General features: G+C 46.3%; 3 protein-coding genes across 4 annotated transcripts in view; 1 reads left to right on the forward strand and 2 right to left on the reverse strand.

The window, feature by feature from the left end:
* Positions 1-328: 328 nt before the first annotated feature.
* LOC311607691 (PRAME family member 12-like) lies at positions 329-4248 on the reverse strand. The gene is made up of 4 exons (XM_084799667.1): positions 4166-4248; positions 3186-3499; positions 2114-2707; positions 329-1347 (listed from the first exon to the last, which is right to left on the reverse strand). Exons 2-4 carry the CDS (start codon positions 3470-3472, stop codon positions 780-782), a joined length of 1449 nt encoding a protein of 482 aa, XP_084655793.1. The 5' UTR covers positions 3473-3499; positions 4166-4248; the 3' UTR covers positions 329-779.
* Positions 3175-18783, forward strand: LOC311607692 (PRAME family member 12-like). 2 transcript variants are annotated; one of them, XM_084799669.1, is made up of 4 exons: positions 3175-3214; positions 15809-15929; positions 16406-16999; positions 17766-18783. In XM_084799669.1, the coding sequence occupies exons 2-4, from the start codon at positions 15850-15852 to the stop codon at positions 18331-18333; spliced, it is 1242 nt and encodes a 413-aa protein (XP_084655795.1). In that variant the 5' UTR covers positions 3175-3214; positions 15809-15849; the 3' UTR covers positions 18334-18783. The 2 variants fall into 2 exon arrangements, with proteins under 2 accessions (XP_084655795.1, XP_084655794.1); XM_084799668.1 differs by lacking the exon at positions 3175-3214 and having other exon boundaries at positions 15606-15929.
* The window catches only part of CCDC148 (coiled-coil domain containing 148), a 281360-nt gene continuing 273112 nt past the window's right edge, over positions 12350-20597 (reverse strand). The window contains exon 19 of the mRNA XM_084799663.1: positions 12350-12604. The gene's annotated coding sequence lies outside the window, so the exon portion shown is untranslated. The remainder of the gene's footprint in view (positions 12605-20597) is intronic.

Here is a 20597-nt window from a genome sequence, read left to right on the forward strand (position 1 = left end):
TCATGGAGACCCACAGGTCAAGATGGCAAGGCCAGCCTGGTGGAAGTGAGGCTTCACACAGAGAGCAAAGGAATGTTAAATCCTGAAGGGAAAAGAAGCAGCAAACCCTGCTCCCTTGGCCCTGGGCTGCTCTCTCTTTCCCTTCAGGCACCGGGAAAGGCTCCACAGAGCCCTGTGGCCTGAGTGCGTGGGATCCAGGAAAACCTCCTTCATAGGGGGGGGGTGTGTCTGTGTTGAACATTTGAGTTTCAAATGATTTTGATAGAATTGAATAGCCAAACAAATGGGTTGCAACTACTGGGTAGAGAAAGGACAAGAAGAAAAGAAGTATCAAAAAACAATTTATTGAATGGAAGCAAATGTGACCTTGACCCCACCTTTCCCCCCCCACCCCCGACCTCACCCCTTAGATTCCAGTCTTTTCCAAAGAGGCATCGAAGTCACTGGGCCGGACTCAACCTGGCACTGAGCATAAGAACTGAGAAAGACCCCGGAGGGAGCACATGCGGGTTTCCGGTGGCAGGACAAAGCCAATGTTTATCCTGTCCCGAGAGGAACCATTTCTAGAGGCACAACTGTCTTGGTGACTCCACAAGGCCCCATTTCACACAGTGCCATGGTTCTCCAGGTGCTGTTCCTCCTCCAAGATCCAAGTCCTCACCCAGGATTGTGTCTCCCACCATCTGAGCAGTGTTTGAAAGCAGAAGCTCTGGGTCCCCAGGATGAGAGCTGTGTCCCAAGCCTTGTCCCTCTTCCAATGCAGATGTCAAGTTTCCTTGTCAGCGCCGGCAATAACAGAGTCTGGATGCCAAGTCATAGAAAGAGCGCACTCCACATTGAGGGCAGAGGCCTGTAGCAAAGACGATGCTCTTGGGCTGCCTGAAGGCCCTGAGTTTAGCTAGCAGCTCAAGACAAAGCTGTGAAAATCTCCTTACGGAGACATAACCCGAGGCACCATAGCACTCCAGAGGGGCAGGGTACTGTTCCACCTCCATCTTGCTCCAGTTGTCTGTGTGCTGCCACAGTTCCTTCAGGATGGGCATGGAGAATTCATTGTCAACGAAATGGACCTTGGTGAGCTGGGAGCACTTGCTGAGGGCGGGTATGAGCACGGTGAGGTGTGAGTCCCTCATCTTACAACCCCTCAAGTCCAGGGACTGCAAAGTCCCTGCCACCTGGTCTAGGAGAACTTGCAGAGGCATGACATCCAAAGATGTGAGCCCCACACCTCTCATGTCCAGGTGCTTTAGCTGGAAGAGATTTGGACACACAGAGAGGTACTCCAAGTCGGCCTGGGATGCGCGGTAGTAAGTGATGGACAGGGTCTCCAAGGGGGTCACCAGGCACCTAGGGACAGACCAGGCTGTTAGTCGTGGCAAATGGCGATGAAGAATGTAGGATGGGCTTACACAGAGGTGGAAGGAGCCCCTAGGTCAGTTTGACCAAAACAGCAAGGGCATTCTTGAAGGTGCTTGCTGTGGAAATCTGCTCAGCCAAATCAAACCCACAACTCATCTCCTGGCCTCACCCTCAAGCGGAAAACGGGCTCATCCCAGAAGCCCATTAAGCACAAGGGAGAAGTTCCAACCCGTGAAAGACCTGACCAGATCTAGGGGTGCTTCCTGTGGGCTCCATGACCCTGGACTCCATCTCAGCCTCTGCACAGTCGCTCTGCTGTCGTCTGACACCCACACTGCCCTCACTGTCCAAGGCACTCAGCTCTTCTTGGCCTCAAACCATTGGACCCATGGCACTTGGGCTGTTCTCACAGACCTCAGCCCAGAGCTCACTGCCACAGAGTGCTGTGGAGTCCTCCCACTCCCGACTCCGCTCTCCCCTTCCTCTTCCTTCCCATTGGATTGGTTGGGCCTCATTCCCACAAGGGCCACAAACCATCCTTGCTAGGTCTGGCCTACTGCTCTTTAGCACACTCGAGTCCTCCCCTTCATGGGAGCTCAGTGGAGACCTTGATTCAGTAGACACTGCAACTAGACAGAAACCAGTGGGCATGCTCGTGGGAACACCCTCGAGTTTCCTTCCCTGTGACCGGCAGGCTTCCTGCCAAGAGGAAGGTCTGCTCTGGTAGTTTTCCCAGCTCCCCAGCCTCACTTACCCAAGGGCCTGTCTCATGTGGTCTCTGAGAAAGTGGACGCTCTTCATAGAGAGGTGCCGGAGACAGTTGAATCTGGAGAACCGAGAAAGGAACTTGTGTACACACTTCTCTTCTCCGTCTCTTGTCCTGGGGCCAAGCCTGAAGACGTTCTTGGAGATGGGCGCCAGGGAGAGTTTGCGAAGGTTTCTCATCTGGCCCAGGCAGGGCGCAAATTGGGCCAGCGTGGACACATTCCACTCTGTGTTCAGTTCCAGTTCCTCCAGGTGCTCCGGAGGAAACACAGTCAAGACCTGCCTGACTCCACGCACAGGCTGAGCCCAGATCTGCATCTTCCTGCAGCACAAGTTAAGGGAGCCCCGTCTCTGCTGGGCCCACTGCAAGAAGCATGCCTGCTGTGGATTGGGCCGTGGCCTGAGGCAAAGCTCAGCTACCACCTTCAGTCTCTGCCTCAGGGCATATCTGGGAAGGACCTTCTCCACTCGCATCTCAGCCAGGCCCTCAGCCGAGCAGCCACCATCATGCTCTGTTCCAGCCCAGAGGCTCCAGAATGGATGCTGTTCAGGGCTCAGATCCACAACCTGAAGTTTTCCCGTCCTATGGGTACAGCAAGTGAAGTGTGAGCCATGTGACCAGACCCAAGCACACCCAGTGAGTCAGCTTTTCTTACCCAGGTCTCCACACAGCCCTTCCCCTGGGCCAGGGTGTGCCCCTTTTCAGCAATGAAGTGTCCAGCAGGTACCCAGGCATGCTCCAGAGCTTTCCTTGAGCTGAATGGGGAGACCTGCCTTCTTCCCTCCCCTAAGTGAGTCTCTCTGTCCCCTTGGTCCCCATTCCTAGTGGCTGTGGGAACACCAAAGAAGGCACATCCCACTGCGTGGTTCCATCTTCTGTAAGCTCCCATCCCTGCTCAACTGCAAGCAAAGAATCCCTTGTGCTAAGGCCGCTGTATCCCTGGCTGATGCTCACAGAGGCTTCTGACATACTCAGGAAGAAGCCCTACTCCTTGACCCCATCATCACACACCACCCCCACCCTGTCTCCCCCTTTTTCAAGTACCTGGATTCTTGCTTACCTGAGCTGAGGCTTCTTTTTCAGCCACATGTCTACTCCTGCTAGCACAGCCTGGAAAGTTTCCAAGTCAGGGGTCTTCATCAACGCCCCCACAGGGAGACAGGGGAAAGGCCAGCTTGCCACTGTGGCCTTCACAAGCAGTGTTTGTCTGCCATTGAAGGCCTCCATGAACAGAGCTGGGAGGAGCTCCCTAGGCAGTTGCTCCAGACCCCAGATGGCCAAGGTCTCATCTCTCAGCAGAGCCTGCCTTGCCAGCTTCAGGAGTGTGGCCGGGGTGTCAACACTCATCCTGCAAGGCCTTCGGTCACCAGGATCCTGGGGGAAGCATTCAGGGAAGAATGTGTTGTCAAGAAAAAGCTTAGCAAACTGCCTCCCCAGCCCAAGAGCCATTCCAGGCCACCATTCTTGCTCATCAGCTTACCTTTGCCCTCCATGCTGTTCTCCAAGCCCAACTCTCTCTCTCACAGCATGTGGAGCCTCTACCAAGTACACCCCAGGGGAGAGGACACATTCCCAGGGTTTCCATCCAACCCAACCCAATCCTTTTTCCACTGGGAAGGCTTCCCCAGCAGTCTGAAAGTTCAATACCACCTTGGGCTGACAACCAGACCTAGGTCTTGTCAACAGTCCCCAAACAACAGAAATGAGCGAGTTCACAAAGCCACCCTACCCATATTTTCTCTAAAACAGACAAACTGCCTGGGAAAAACTGAGATCACCTAGGACATGTGGTAGTTTCTCTATCGTGCATTACTTAGTGTTAGGTCAATTGAATACCAAACTGCATGATAAATAAAAGAGTAGTGTTCAATGAGAGACCTCTAGAAGTTAAGCCTTTAGAGGCCAACATAAATCATGAGGAAACAAACCAACTAACCAACTGACCAACACAGCAGAAAGAAATTCCCCATCTTGGGTCTGACACCCCCCTTCCCTCTCTCTCTTTCAGGTAGCCTGGCCCATTAGAGGGTAGCGACTTACAGGGTCTGCAGAGCGTTTCACACAACAGGTTTCTGGATGCCAGCAGAATCAGGCTGGGACTGCAGGCTTCAGCTCACAAAATGGCTCCTCTGGCTCCAAGGAAGCCTTTATATACCCTTCTACTATCTCCCTAATCTAGCCACACCCTCAACCACACCTGTCATGGGATTGGATTATTGAGCAGGACACTTAAGCCCAGTTTGCATTTTCCCATTCTCTAGATTGAGTTCCAGCTTTCTGTGTCAACACAAACAGAGCAGGAACACCACAAAGGATGCAGATCCCGAGTCCATTGACTGATTGACCCCAAAGCCTTTATAATGTTTGTTTGTTTGTTTGTTTGTTTCTTCTTGTGTTTGCTCTTGAGGTCCTTGGTTTGGGGTTGTACTCTGAGACTCCATTGTCCTATAGAGAAGTTGAACTTGTGAGTTCAGCTCCTAGGAATCTAAGGTGCCCATCAATTCCAGGAGTGGAAAGGGTCCAGTCTAAGCCTAGTCCTTTGTTCTCTGTGCTTCAGCCTCCAAAGGTGCCCTCGTGTCCACGTGACTTACTTGCCTGTGTTGGACTTGTTGTGGAATTCCTGTTCCTTCCTGGCCCTTCTGTCCTTCTCCTTACTCTTCCAGTGTACTCCCTGGTCTTTCCTGTCTGGTTTTTTTGTTTGTTTGTTTGTTTGTTTGTTTTGTGAATTTCAGTATTTATTTGGATCCAATGTTGGGTGCAGCCTCTCTTAGGACAGCTGTACTCTGCTGTTTTGTGCCAGAATAGCTGAATATCCTTGATAGTGTCTGCGTGTTCAATAAATACACATCTGAAGAAAATGTAGTGCAACAATATATTGTTTTTTATTACTGTATATTAAAAGGGAATAAAATGATAATGCCTTGGGAGATTTTTTTTTATATATATAGAAGGTAATACTGAGAAGTTGTAGCATTTTGGATCCCATTGTGATCTCTGACACTGTGTAAGAACCTGTTTCGATCCCAGTGTCATCCCTGAACTTTTGGGCTGATAAATTGTGTCTTTTGTTTATTGTGTATGATTCTTTTTTTTTTTTTTTTTTTTTTTTGGTTTTTCGAGACAGGGTTTCTCTATGTAGCCTTGGCCGTCCTGGACTCACTTTGCAGATCAGGCTGGCTCAAACTCCCAGCGATCCGCCTGCCTCTGCCTCCGAGTGCTGGGATTAAAGGCGTGCACCACCACACCCGGCTTTGTGTATGATTCTTTATGCCTACCTTTAATCCAAGTACTTGGTGCTCAATTTAAATTGGGCATTAGGGTGTGGTTCTGCTGGCTCTAGAACACACCTTCAAGGAGATCTTTCTGGAAAGGGGATTTAATGAAGGCCATCCTTGGTCATGAGGAACACAGATAATCCCGCTGACAGGGATTAAAAAACCAGAAGGACTTTGAGTGAGGGGCATTGAAGAGAGCAGGCAGATGTTGAAGGGGCTCCTTAGCTCTTGCTTGGCCTTTGGCTTTTAGCCTTTGAGTTATTCAGCTCCTTGTCCTTTGGCTTCTTGGGCTTTGAGACAGCAACCTTTGTTCTTGGGTTGTTTTGGTGGTTTCCTCCTGGGTTGTCCATTGAACGAGGGTGCCTTTTGGGCCATTTGCATAGGTGGGTGTGATGGGTAGGAAGGTGAGCTTGGTGCCTTTTCTCTGCCTCTCTGAGACTGTGTGTTTTCTCCTCAGCATCTGACTACCGATTTCTTATTGGTAAAATATAGTGTTTTTTATTTTCCTGTAAAACAACTCAGAGACCACAACAGACATGAGGCTTAAAAAAAAAAAAAAGAAAGAAAAGAAAACAAATGTTTAGTACTGAAAGAAAAATGAACACTTGTAATCCTTTTCTCTTTACTATCTGCTCTCTTTCCCTTCGGTCACCTTTAATGGCTCCATGTAGTTGATTTGTTTTTTAGTTCACTTTGTATCAAGCCACTTTCTTGAAGGTGTTTGTCAGCTTTGTGAGTTTTCTGATGGAATTTTATGGATCACTTAGGTATACTATTATATTATCTGCTAATTAGGATAGTTTGGCTTCTTCTTTTCCAATTTGTATCACTTTGATATCCTTAGTTGTCTTATTGTTCTAGCTAGATCCTCATGTACTATATTGAAGAGATATAAAGAGAGCGGGCAGCTTATCTCGTCCCTTATTTTAGTGGAATTGCTTTAAGTTTCTCTCTGTTTAATTTGATGTTAGCTATAGGTATATTGTAGCTAGCTTTTATTATGTTTAGGTATGGGCCTTGTTTGCTGTCTCTTGAAGACTTTTATTATGAAAAGTGTTTTTTCCTTATCTTATGAGGTAACGTAATTTTTTTCTTTCATTTTGTTTGTTTGTATTTTGGATTATATTGATGGATTTTCATATGCTGAACCATCCCTGCATCCCTGAGATGATGCCGATTTGATCACGGTGGATGAAGTATTTCATGTGTTCTTAGCTGGGTTTTTGAGAATTTTATTATTTTTGCATCAATGTTAATGAGTGAAATTGGTCTGTAATTCTCATTATTTGTTGAATCTTTTTGTGGTTTTTGTATAAGGGTAACTGTGGCCTCATATAATGAGTTTGGCAATGTTCCTTTCTATTTTGTGGAATAATTAGAGTGTTAGTATGGAATATTCTTGAAGGCCTGGTAGACTTCTATAGTTAAACCATCTGGTCCTGGGCTTTGGTTTGTTTGTTTGCCTGTTTGTTTGTTTGTTTTGTGGAGGACTTTTAATGACTGCTTCTATTTCTTTAGGGATTATACGTCTATTTACATTTTTTATCTGAGCTTGATTTAACTTTGGTAAGTGTTATCTATGGAGGAAATTGACTGTTCTATTGTTAGTAAACAAAATCCCAAACATTCAGTTTTATTAGTAAAGCTCCGGGAGTCAGATTTTCTCGCTTTGTGTTAGGGATTTTTTAGATTCAACATTTTCTTTGACTGATGCATTTATTTCTTCTATTGCATCTTCTATACCAGACATTCTCTTTTCTGTCTCTTGTTATTTCTGGGGATGCTTGCATCTATAGGTCCTGTTTGCTTATGTAGATTTTTCTATTTGCAGAATTTCCTTAGTTTGTGTTTTCTTTATTGCTTCTATTACTATTTTCAGGTTTTGAACAATTTCCTTCACCTGTTTTTTTTTTTCATTCTTTAAGGAGTTTTTTCATTTTTTGTTAGACCTTTCCTCAATTTCTTATATTTTTGGTTGTATATTTTGGTTGTCTAGCCTGTAATGTCTGAGCCATCTCTCCAGCCCTTATTCAATTTCTTTAAGGGATTGTTGTTGTTGTTGTTGTTTTGTTTTTTCAATACAGGATTTCTCTGTGTAGCCTTGACTGTCCTGGGACTCATTTGTAGACCAGGCTGGCCTTGAACACACAGAAATATGCCTGCCTCTGCCTCCCTGAGTACTGACATTATAGGCATGCACCACCATACCCTGCTTTTTCTTTGTTCTTTAGTAGTGCTAACTCTTAAATGCAAATGCCTTTCTTATACAAAACCTTCTCTTTCCTCAAATATACTCCATCTCACTGACAGCACCATCATTTGTGGCAGTATGCTGGCACAAAAATCTAGTCATCTGTCTTGTTGCCTTGTTTCTCTCACTCACAGCTGTAGCCCGGTGAGACTTTCTAGGGCCCAAATTGGAACTGTCTCACCGATAGGAGATCTTTGTATGCCTACCCAAACCATACTCACAACCAATAAATATCTCATATCACACATCTATGTCCCAGATTGAGAGCTTCAGTTTTCCACAGTAGCTTCGTAAAATACATACATGACAAAGTGGGGATGCATTTTTGATAGAACCATTTGAAGCCTTCAGCTTTGGCGGGTAATCGTTCTCCAGTCTACGGTACCTAGTACTCAGGTCAATGGGTACAAGCAAAGGCTTGTAGGACTAGCAGAGGACCAGTGGCTGTTCACTGGGAGGGTTTCCTGATGCAAGCTGAGCATCTTTCAAGTTTGGAAAGCCCTAAGCACTGACTCTGTGTCCCTCCCAGAAATTCTAGAAACTATTTTTATACTTTTAAAAGGTTGCCTTCATACTTAAGGGAACTGGAGTATGCTTCGATGCTTCGGTGTTTACTAGCATGGATGTAACGAGCCCAGGGTCTTTCCTCAGCTTTTCTAACGTGTCAGCCACAACCTTGTGCCCTCTGTAGATAAGCCCTCCATCTACTCAACTACCACTTCACCCCTCTTCACAAATTAGAAGCGAACATTCCAGTTCCTCTGAGGATCACTGTAATTGCTGAGTACTGGTTTTCATAGCAATAATTTCTACTCCCGGGAAGAACCAACTGTAGGATTATTTTATCCCCCACTGAAGAGCACAGCTCACTTTTCAGTACCAAAAGTTCTATTAATTAATGTATATTCCTAAAAGTCATGGAACCAGTGTGACTTTTGTCTGCCATGTGTTTGGGTAGTTCCCCCTCACGGGTTCATGCTTCCTTAGGTTTTATGCCAGGCTCACTAGAACGCAGAGGCAAAACATAAAACCACTTAAAATAAAGACAATTTTAAGAAGATCTGGGGAAAACTAGAAACATTTTGCCAAATAAGTAATGGAAGAAAATGTGAGAAACAGACATTTGAAAAGACCTCAATCAAAACCCAGAACTAATATTTGGCCAAGCAAGAGAAAGAGACATAGAATTCTGCTGTTTCTGACATCTTGTGTGTTTCTCTAGATGCAGGGCTGCATAGTTGTTGATGCATTTGAGAATGACCACAAAACAGATGACTTCCAAGCACTGCAGAGGGGCCCAAGGGGGCAATTCCCAGGAGCCAAGACAGTGAGCTGGGAGCGACTACTCCACTCTGATCTTCACACAGGACGACTGTGCATCCACAAGCTGCAGGGTTCTGTGAAATCAGACACCTTTCGTTCCTTAGGCAAAAACAGAGCATCAAGTCTATGTTGCTTTTATATTTTTTAATCTTCAGAAAGATGACTCGAAACCTTCACGCTGATTCTTCATAAACCAATAAATACCTGCATTTACCTTCAATAGTATTTATGTCCAAGCCGATTCATAGTTCTATTTAAATGCGACATTCTTGTTTCTATTTTACCTATTTTGTTTCTATTTAATTAAAGTTAACTGATATCAATTTTCCCTGTTTAAAACATTTCAATGTTTTTTTTTCTTCAGATTTTTGTCACTATCTAGATTTGTCAATTGTAGGTTCTGATTTTGCTTCACTTTGTGAACATTATTTCTTTCTCAATCCTTGAAAACCCCGAGAGTGCTGCTTATATGCTTGTGTCAAGGGCATACTGGAGGAGCCTGTGGTTCCTGTGGTGCATGATGGTGCTAAGCCTGGGCAAGGGTCTCGGACCCACAGAACCGTTTCTACTTCTTGTTTCTCTTCTCTGAGTACCAGGGGCTTCTGGTCATACTCAGCTTTGCAGTCCGAGGTCTTGGCAAGTCCTCTTACTGTCACCCGCTGCCCAGACTGTACCCTCTGGCCTGTCCAGTGTTCTAGCTGTGGTGCTTCACGGTTGTCTTGTGACTGTGGGCCTCATGACTTTGGAAGTCTTATCACCCTGCTAGAGGGACACAACAATAGCAAGCATGACAGCAGCAAGACGCAATCCTGGGACAAAGCCCCAGTGGTCCATCCCTTCCGGGGTACGTCCATTGTAGAGCATGCAAAATGGTGGACTGTCTCCAGGAAGCTCACCTGTTTGCTACAGGCCCTTTACGTATACATGGCTCATGGCAAGTTATCAACTTTGCTATGAAAACATTAAGTATCCTTTTTTCTTGCCTCTTTGAAATACATACACAGTCTAAAGTCATTGCAGTGTGACAAATGTATGCTTCTCATGATACTGTAGTCCTTGCCGATTTTTATCAAATCTCTTTTTTCCTCAGACAATTTCTTATTTGACACGTAGGAAAGTATAGTTGTATTATTTCCCTCTTTTTTGTTTTTTTTACACATTTCCCCTGATATGCCAATATTGCTTAGCACCACATATGCTTAAAATTCTTAATATTTATAAACAACTTGCTTTCATTCCTTTGACATTTTCGAAACATTGTGTTAAATCTGAAGCGCTTTCTGTTAGGAAAAGCATCGGCTAGGGACCTCCAAGGCCAAGTTCTCAACACAAAGGTTTATTTTCCCCAGAGGGATGGAGGACAGGAAACAGAAGACAAAGACAGGAGATAGAGAACAAGGTGGGGGGGCAGGGAGGGGAAGAGACCTAGGCAGAAGGGAAGGGACAGGGGGCTGGAGGGACAAAGGGTTGCCTCTGGATAGAGAGAAGACAGACGACGCCCATAGAAAAATGGCAGTTTATAAAGGTAGAGTGGGGAAACCCAATGTTAGGATGAGGTGTTTGTTTTAACTGGGCATGTTAATTAGGTGAGCCAAAGGGGGCTTTTGATTGCTGGACTTCAATACTATGATAGCTGGACCTTGGTAGTCAGCCTCAGAGGGAGGAAGAGGCCAAATAAGGGAATAGACCTTGGTGACTAACTTTAGCAACACAATGGACTGGTTTTTAGAGAGGCAGAGGGAATGGGGGAGGAGGGCCAGGCTTGCCAGAGCCGTACTCACCACGCTGGAGCTGGCCAAGTCCCTCCACTTACCTTCGAAGTGTATTTAAAGCAAAATGTTACCCAAACTGCCTTATTATCAAACGGTTCCAAACACTTTGGGAAGACATTAAAACCACTCTCCTTTTGTGGCTTACTAAAACAAAATAAAACTTTACTTAGAGGAGAAGATGGATGGTTGTCCAGGGGGTACCCAGCAGAAACTGAACCACATGTCTGTGATCCCTCCAGACAGCTCTGGTTCCTCTCACTCTATTCTGGCTGTGTTTTGTTTGTTTTATTTTGCTTTGCTTTGTTTGTTTGTTTTGTTGTTGTTGTTGTTTTGTGCTATTTGCTTTTATCATTTTCACTTCTCTCTGCACCTCAGATTTTTCCTAGCTCTATTACACACATCACCCATTCTTGTTATGGTTGTGTCTAGTCTGATTTCTAATTTACCAATCAGTCTTTAAGATTAAATTTTTTTATAATTTTGAAATTTCATTTAGACATGAAATTTGATCCTTGCATTAGTATAACCCTCTACAACTGGTTAAAAATAATAACAACCTTGTACCGGTAATAATTCTGTGAGTTGAAGTAAGTTACTTAACCTCTTTGGTCCTATTTTCTCATAAAGACATGGTAAAACCATCTCATGTACATGTGAGGACTGCTGTGTTAATCTGTTCAGTGCGGGTTGGGATCACGACCGTCATTTGTGGCAGTGTTGTGCTTTTCCACCTCTCACTGTGTTTCAGTTGCCTTTTGTTGTTGTTTGTTTGTGTGTTTGTTTGTTTGTTTGTTTGTTTCGAGACAAGGTTTCTCTGTGTAGCTCTGGCTGTCCTGGAACTTATTTTGTAGACCAAGCTGGCCTCAAACTCACAGAGATCCGCCTGCCTCTACCTCTCAGAGTTAAAAGCATGTGCCACCATGCCGGGCTACCTGTTTCAGCTGCTTTAGCTTTAATCACCTTGAAATTTTTTCTTTTTCTTTTTTGTTTGTTTGTTTTTGAGACAGGGTTCCTCTGTGTAGCTCTGGTTGACCTGGATTCACTTTGTAGACCAGGCTGGCTGGCCTCGAACTTACAGAGATCTGCCTGCCTCTGCCTCCTGGGTCCTGGGATTAAAGGCGTGCACCACCACGCCCGGGTGGCCGGCGACCTGGGCTTTCCTTGGGAATTACAATTCACTTCTGGTTATCGCGAGAGTTTCTTGCGCAAGCAGCATATGTGTTCTGCGTTGTCATCCCGCCAGAGTCTCACTTGACCAGACAAAAGACCTCCGTCTATACCAGTGCTAGCAGAAATACCCTCATGCCTCAGGCCTTTAAGCTGCCCCCTTTCCTTGCATGCTTTAATTAATTTTCAAACACATACTGTGTGGGTTTTGCAGATGTTCCTAGTCTCCGCCTTTCAGGACCCCTGTAGACTTTGCCCTTCCTGTGACGCTATTGCGCGACCCTCTTCTTCCGTGACCCTCTCTTCCGCTCTCTCCCACCCCCTCAAACATTTTTCCTACTGACTCACTTTTCTTCACACCAGTTTCTTTCCTCCTCTGGTAGTGCATTTAGTCGCACTAAGTCTCATATGAAATGACAAACAGAAAAGAGAAATCTTATTATCAGGTGGCTTTTTATCTATACCAAGGACAGTACATAGCGGCTTGGCGCTGGGAAATTTCATTTGAAACTGGCAGATTTTGATCCTGTAGAAATATTCTCAGAGCTTTCCTTCCTCGTTTTCTCCAGTGAGTAATTCCCACGTCATCATCCCCTCCGACAGCTGCTGAGGTGGTGGTCGTATCATCTCAGGGATGCAGGGATGGTTCAGCATATGAAAATCCATCAATATAATCCAAAATACAAACAAACTGAAAGAAAAAAATGACATGATATCTCATAAGATAAGGAAAAAACACTTTTCATAATAAAAGTCTTCAAGAGACAGCAAACAAGGCCCATACCTAAACATAATAAAAGCTAGCTACAATATACCTATAGCTAACATCAAATTAAACAGAGAGAAACTTAAAGCAATTCCACTAAAATAAGGGACAAGATAAGCTGCCCGCTCTCTTTATATCTCTTCAATATAGTACATGAGGATCTAGCTAGAACAATAAGACAACTAAGGATATCAAAGTGATACAAATTGGAAAAGAAGAAGCCAAACTATCCTAATTAGCAGATAATATAATAGTATACCTAAGTGATCCATAAAATTCCATCAGAAAACTCACAAAGCTGACAAACACCTTCAAGAAAGTGGCTTGATACAAAGTGAACTAAAAAACAAATCAACTACATGGAGCCATTAAAGGTGACCGAAGGGAAAGAGAGCAGATAGTAAAGAGAAAAGGATTATAAGTGTTCATTTTTCTTTCAGTACTAAACATTTGTTTTCTTTTCTTTCTTTTTTTTTTTTTTTTTTTTTTTTTAAGCCTCATGTCTGTTGTGGTCTCTGAGTTGTTTTACAGGAAAATAAAAAACACTATATTTTACCAATAAGAAATCGGTAGTCAGATGCTGAGGAGAAAACACACAGTCTCAGAGAGGCAGAGAAAAGGCACCAAGCTCACCTTCCTACCCATCACACGCACCTATGCAAATGGCCCAAAAGGCACCCTCGTTCAATGGACAACCCAGGAGGAAACCACAGAAACAACCCAAGAACAAAGGTTGCTGTCTCAAAGCCCAAGAAGCCAAAGGACAAGGAGCTGAATAACTCAAAGGCTAAAAGCCAAAGGCCAAGCAAGAGCTAAGGAGCCCCTTCAACATCTGCCTGCTCTCTTAAATGCCCCTCACTCAAAGTCCTTCTGGTTTTTTAATCCCTGTCAGCGGGATTATCTGTGTTCCTCATGACCAAGGATGGCCTTCATTAAATCCCCTTTCCAGAAAGATGTCCTTGAAGGTGTGTGCTAGAGCCAGCAGAACCACACCCTAATGCCCAATTTAAATTGAGCACCAAGTACTTGGATTAAAGGTAGGCATAAAGACTCATACACAAAGCCGGGCGTGGTGGTGCACACCTTTAATCCCAGCGCTCAGAGGCAGAGGCAGGCGGATCGCTGGGAGTTTGAGGCCAGCCTGATCTGCAAAGTGAGTCCAGGACGGCCAAGGCTACATAGAGAAACCCTGTCTCGAAAAACCAAAAAAAAAAAAAAAAAAAAAAAAAAAAAGAATCATACACAATAAACAAAAGACACAATTTATCAGCCCAAAAGTTCAGGGATGACACTGAGATCGAAGACAGGTTCTTGCACAGTGTCAGAGATCACAATGGGATCTAAAATGCTACAACTTCTCAGTATTACCTTCTATATATATATAAAAAAAAATCTCCCAAGGCATTATCATTTTATTCCCTTTTAATATACAGTAATAAAAAACAATATATTGTTGCACTACATTTTCTTCAGATGTGTATTTATTGAACACACAGACACTATCAAGGATATTCAGCTATTCTGGCACAAAACAACAGAGTACAGCTGTCCTAAGAGAGGCTGCACCCAACATTGGATCCAAATAAATACTGAAATTCACACACACACAGAAAAAAGCCATACAGGAAAGACCAGGGAATACACAGGAAGAGTAAGGAGAAGGACAGAAGGGCCAGGAAGGAACAGGAATTCCACAACAAGTCCAACACAGCCAAGTAAGTCACGTGGACACGAGGGCACCTTTGGAGGCTGAAGCACAGAGAACAAAGGACTAGGCTTAGACTGGACCCTTTAAACTCCTGGAATTGATGGGCACCTTAGATTCCTAGGAGCTGAACTCGCAAGTTCAACTTCTCTATAGGACAATGGAGTCTCAGAGTACAACCCCAAACCAAGGACCTCAAGAGCAAACACAAGAAGAAACAAACAAACAAACAAACAAACAAACATTATAAAGGCTTTGGGGTCAATCAGTCAATGGACTCGGGATCTGCATCCTTTGTGGTGTTCCTGCTCTGTTTGTGTTGACACAGAAAGCTGGAACTCAATCTAGAGAATGGGAAAATGCAAACTGGGCTTAAGTGTCCCGCTCAATAATCCAATCCCATGACAGGTGTGGTTGAGGGTGTGGCTAGATTAGGGAGATAGTAGAAGGGTATATAAAGGCGTCCTTGGAGCCAGAGGAGCCATTTTGTGAGCTGAAGCCTGCAGTCCCAGCCTGATTCTGCTGGCATCCAGAAACCTGTTGTGTGAAACGCTCTGCAGACCCTGTAAGTCGCTACCCTCTAATGGGCCAGGCTACCTGAAAGAGAGAGAGGGAAGGGGGGTGTCAGACCCAAGATGGGGAATTTCTTTCTGCTGTGTTGGTCAGTTGGTTAGTTGGTTTGTTTCCTCATGATTTATGTTGGCCTCTAAAGGCTTAACTTCTAGAGGTCTCTCATTGAACACTACTCTTTTATTTATCATGCAGTTTGGTACTCAGTTGACCTAACACTAAGTAATGCACGATAGAGAAACTACCACATGTCCTAGGTGATCTCAGTTTTTCCCAGGCAGTTTGTCTGTTTTAGAGAAAATATGGGTAGGGTGGCTGTGTGAACTCGCTCGTTTCTGTTGTTTGGGGACTGTTGACAAGATCTAGGTCTGGTTGTCAGCCCAAGGTGGTATTGAACTTTCAGACTGCTGGGGAAACCTTCCCAGTGGGAAAAGGATTGGGTTGGGTTGGATGGAAACCCTGGGAATGTGTCCTCTCCCCTGGGGTGTACTTGGTAGAGGCTCCACATGCTGTGAGGGAGAGAGTTGGGCTTGGAGAACAGCATGGAGGGCAAAGGTAAGCTGATGAGCAAGAACTGTGGCCTGGGATGGCTCTTGGGCTGGGGAGGCAGTTTGCTAAGCTTTTTCTTGACAACACATTCTTCCCTGAATGCTTCCCCCAAGATCCTGGTGACCGAAGGCCTTGCAAGATGAGTGTTGACACCCCGGCCACACTCCTGAAGCTGGCAAGGCAGGCTCTGCTGAGAGATGAGACCTTGGCCATCTGGGGTCTGGAGCAACTGCCTAGGGAGCTCCTCCCAGCTCTGTTCATGGAGGCCTTCAATGGCAGACAAACACTGCTTGTGAAGGCCACAGTGGCAAGCTGGCCTTTCCCCTGTCTCCCTGTGGGGGCGTTGATGAAGACCCCTGACTTGGAAACTTTCCAGGCTGTGCTAGCAGGAGTAGACATGTGGCTGAAAAAGAAGCCTCAGCTCAGGTAAGCAAGAATCCAGGTACTTGAAAAAGGGGGAGACAGGGTGGGGGTGGGGTGTGATGGTGGGGTCAAGGAGTAGGGCTTCTTCCTGAGTATGTCAGAAGCCTCTGTGAGCATCAGCCAGGGATACAGCGGCCTTAGCACAAGGGATTCTTTGCTTGCAGTTGAGCAGGGATGGGAGCTTACAGAAGATGGAACCACGCAGTGGGATGTGCCTCCTTTGGCGTTCCCACAGCCACTAGGAATGGGACCAAGGGGACAGAGAGACTCACTTAGGGGAGGGAAGAAGGCAGGTCTCACCATTCAGCTCAAGGAAAGCTCTGGAGCATGCCTGGGTACCTGCTGGACACTCATTGCTGAAAAGAGGCACACCCTGGCCCAGGGGAAGGGCTCTGTGGAGACCCGGGTAAGAAAAGCTGACTCACTGGGTGTGTTTGGATCTGGTCACATGGCTCACACTTCACTTGCTGTACCCACAGGACGGGAAAACTTCAGGTTGTGGATCTGAGCCCTGAACAGCATCCATTCTGGAGCCTCTGGGCTGGAACAGAGCATGGTGGTGGCTGCTCGGCTGAGGGCCTGGCTGAGATGCGAGTGGAGAAGGTCCTTCCCAGATATGCCCTGAGGCAGAGACTGAAGGTGGTAGCTGAGCTTTGCCTCAGGCCACGGCCCAATCCACAGCAGGCATGCTTCTTGCAGTGGGCCCAGCAGAGACGGGGCTCCCTTAACTTGTGCTGCAGGAAGATGCAGATCTGGGCTCAGCCTGTGCGTGGAGTCAGGCAGGTCTTGACTGTGTTTCCTCCGGAGCACCTGGAGGAACTGGAACTGAACACAGAGTGGAATGTGTCCACGCTGGCCCAATTTGCGCCCTGCCTGGGCCAGATGAGAAACCTTCGCAAACTCTCCCTGGCGCCCATCTCCAAGAACGTCTTCAGGCTTGGCCCCAGGACAAGAGACGGAGAAGAGAAGTGTGTGCACAAGTTCCTTTCTCAGTTCTCCAGATTCAACTGTCTCCGGCACCTCTCCATGAAGAGCGTCCACTTTCTCAGAGACCACATGAGACAGGCCCTTGGGTAAGTGAGGCTGGGGAGCTGGGAAAACTACCAGAGCAGACCTTCCTCTTGGCAGGAAGCCTGCCGGTCACAGGGAAGGAAACTCGAGGGAGTTCCCACGAGCATGCCCACTGGTTTCTGTCTAGTTGCAGTGTCTACTGAATCAAGGTCTCCACTGAGCTCCCATGAAGGGGAGGACTCGAGTGTGCTAAAGAGCAGTAGGCCAGACCTAGCAAGGATGGTTTGTGGTCCTTGTGGGAATGAGGCCCAACCAATCCAATGGGAAGGAAGAGGAAGGGGAGAGCGGAGTCGGGAGTGGGAGGACTCCACAGCACTCTGTGGCAGTGAGCTCTGGGCTGAGGTCTGTGAGAACAGCCCAAGTGCCATGGGTCCAATGGTTTGAGGCCAAGAAGAGCTGAGTGCCTTGGACAGTGAGGGCAGTGTGGGTGTCAGACGACAGCAGAGCGACTGTGCAGAGGCTGAGATGGAGTCCAGGGTCATGGAGCCCACAGGAAGCACCCCTAGATCTGGTCAGGTCTTTCACGGGTTGGAACTTCTCCCTTGTGCTTAATGGGCTTCTGGGATGAGCCCGTTTTCCGCTTGAGGGTGAGGCCAGGAGATGAGTTGTGGGTTTGATTTGGCTGAGCAGATTTCCACAGCAAGCACCTTCAAGAATGCCCTTGCTGTTTTGGTCAAAGTGACCTAGGGGCTCCTTCCACCTCTGTGTAAGCCCATCCTACATTCTTCATCGCCATTTGCCACGACTAACAGCCTGGTCTGTCCCTAGGTGCCTGGTGACCCCCTTGGAGACCCTGTCCATCACTTACTACCGCGCATCCCAGGCCGACTTGGAATACCTCTCTGTGTGTCCAAATCTCTTCCAGCTAAAGCACCTGGACATGAGAGGTGTGGTGCTCACATCTTTGGATGTCATGCCTCTGCGAGTTCTCCTAGACCAGGTGGCAGGGACTTTGCAGTCCCTGGACTTGAGGGGTTGTAAGATGAGGGACTCACACCTCACCGTGCTCATACCCGCCCTCAGCAAGTGCTCCCAGCTCACCAAGGTCCATTTCGTTGACAATGAATTCTCCATGCCCATCCTGAAGGAACTGTGGCAGCACACAGACAACTGGAGCAAGATGGAGGTGGAACAGTACCCTGCCCCTCTGGAGTGCTATGGTGCCTCGGGTTATGTCTCCGTAAGGAGATTTTCACAGCATTGTCTTGAGCTGCTAGCTAAACTCAGGGCCTTCAGGCAGCCCAAGAGCATCGTCTTTGCTACAGGCCTCTGCCCTCAATGTGGAGTGCGCTCTTTCTATGACTTGGCATCCAGACTCTGTTATTGCCGGCGCTGACAAGGAAACTTGACATCTGCATTGGAAGAGGGACAAGGCTTGGGACACAGCTCTCATCCTGGGGACCCAGAGCTTCTGCTTTCAAACACTGCTCAGATGGTGGGAGACACAATCCTGGGTGAGGACTTGGATCTTGGAGGAGGAACAGCACCTGGAGAACCATGGCACTGTGTGAAATGGGGCCTTGTGGAGTCACCAAGACAGTTGTGCCTCTAGAAATGGCTCCTCTTGGGACAGGATAAACATTGGCTTTGTCCTGCCCCCGGAAACCTGCATGTGCACCCTCGGGGGTCTTTCTCAGTTCTTATGCTCAGTGCCGGGTTGAGTCCGGCCCAGTGACTTCGATGCCTCTTTGGAAAAGACTGGAATCTAAGGGGTGAGGCCGGGGGTGGGGGGGAAAGGTGGGGTCAAGGTCACATTTGCTTCCATTCAATAAATTGTTTTTTGATACTTCTTTTCTTCTTGTCTTTTCTCTACCCAGTAGTTGCAACCCATTTGTTTGGCTATTCAATTCTATCAAAATCATTTGAAACTCAAATGTTCAACACAGACACACACACACCCTATGAAGGAGGTTTTCCTGGATCCCACACACTCAGGCCACAGGGCTCTGTGGAGCCTTTCCCGGTGCCTGAAGGGAAAGAGAGAGCAGCCCAGGGCCAAGGGAGCAGGGTTTGCTGCTTCTTTTCCCTTCAGGATTTAACATTCCTTTGCTCTCTGTGTGAAGCCTCACTTCCACCAGGCTGGCCTTGCCATCTTGACCTGTGGGTCTCCATGACATTCCCCACCTTGACCCACTCTATCCAGGCCTCATGCCTCATGGTTATAGGGCCATAGAGATTCCTATGCACTCCAGAGCTCTATGAAGCAGCCATAGTGGAGAGGAAGGTGTCCAAAAAGACACAAACCCCTCTGCTGGACAACACTGTCCTTGACTTCACAAAGGAACACTATTTCAAGCTCTCAGTTGCAGACTCTCTGTTCTTTGATATGAAGACCCTGAAGTTTCTATTTACAGGTAAATACCAATGGGCCAGATGATGAGGTCAAAACCTGCAAGTTGGGAGAGCTAGGAAAAAACCAAGCCCACATTCCTACTCAGCACAAGTATCTATGGGAAAGGCCAAAGGGGGCCACTAGCTCAGTGGACAGCCCAGGAGGAAAAGAACAAAACAACCCAAGGTCAAAGGTTTGCAAAGTTCATAGCCCCCAATCCCAAAGCCCAAGGAGCTGGAGAGTCAAAGCAAACATCCAAAAGCCCATGAGCTCAAGGGCCCCTTCTACATCTAATTTCCTGGTTAGTGAATACTTTCATGGGACATGTCTCTTGGTTACCTGGTTTCCTCTTCTGTGAATTGCATGTTAATTTTTAAGTGTGTGAGTGGTCTCCATTATTGAACAATAGCCTACTTTGCTCTGGTGTCCACAGTTTGCGCTCCTGCACCAAGGTTCGAGTGTAAAAGTATTAGGAATTGATCAATGTAGAACCTTTTTAAAAAAATATATTTTATGTACATGAGGACTCTGTTAGCCTCTTTGACAAAAGTGGGCTTCAGATCCCGTGATAGATGATTGTGAGCTCCCATATTTTAGAAGAGCAGCCAGTCTTCCTAATCAATAATCCGTGTCTCCAGCCCCAAGTTCCTCAACATGAAAAGTATTTATGGATACAGAATCACAAAGAATAAGGTGTCTATTTTGCATAAAAACTTACCAAATTGATTTCATCTTTAAAGCTTTGTGTATCAAATGTAGTATTTGTGTGTGTGTGTGTGTGTGTGTGTGTGTGTGTGTGTGTGTGTGTGTGTTCCCTTGAACATTGTGCCTATTTCATCCAAGAAAGCAATGAGGATCCCCCAGCACTGAATTTACATGCCTTTTCCTACCATACATATTGGCCAATTGGTCTTGGGCAATCTACAATAGCAGAGGGAGCTCCTAACCACTGAGCACCACTCCATAACTGTGATCTTTCTTCTCTAAATTTCCTTTCAGTGCTCACTTTGGAGCACTGAACAATACAAAGATTGGAACAATACAAAGATTACCATGGCCCCTGCACAAGGATGACATGCGAATTTGTGAAGCATTCCATATTTTAAGCTTCCAATCTGAATTGTTCCAGTATTTTAGACTGTCCCACACAGGACTCTAATTAAGCCTGGAATTTCTCAACATTTAGAAACTGGACCACAAATGCCCTTCTTAGCTTGTTTAACTATTACCCAATTTTATTTGGGTCCCTAATAGGTATTATTCCTCCC

The sequence above is a fragment of the Acomys minous genome (assembly GCF_964271855.1).
Source record: "Acomys minous genome assembly, chromosome: 10".
Taxonomy (NCBI): domain Eukaryota; kingdom Metazoa; phylum Chordata; class Mammalia; order Rodentia; family Muridae; genus Acomys; species Acomys minous.

Coding starts and splice junctions, on each gene's coding strand:
- LOC311607692 (XM_084799668.1), top strand. CDS start 15,643: ATGAGTGTTGACACCCCGGCCACACTCCTGAAGCTGGCAAGGCAGGCT. Junction 15,930..16,405: donor AAAAAGAAGCCTCAGCTCAG/GTAAGCAAGAAT, acceptor CTGTACCCACAG/GACGGGAAAACTTCAGGTTG. Junction 17,000..17,765: donor CACATGAGACAGGCCCTTGG/GTAAGTGAGGCT, acceptor GTCTGTCCCTAG/GTGCCTGGTGACCCCCTTGG.
- LOC311607691 (XM_084799667.1), bottom strand. CDS start 3,472: ATGAGTGTTGACACCCCGGCCACACTCCTGAAGCTGGCAAGGCAGGCT. Junction 2,708..3,185: donor AAAAAGAAGCCTCAGCTCAG/GTAAGCAAGAAT, acceptor CTGTACCCATAG/GACGGGAAAACTTCAGGTTG. Junction 1,348..2,113: donor CACATGAGACAGGCCCTTGG/GTAAGTGAGGCT, acceptor GTCTGTCCCTAG/GTGCCTGGTGACCCCCTTGG.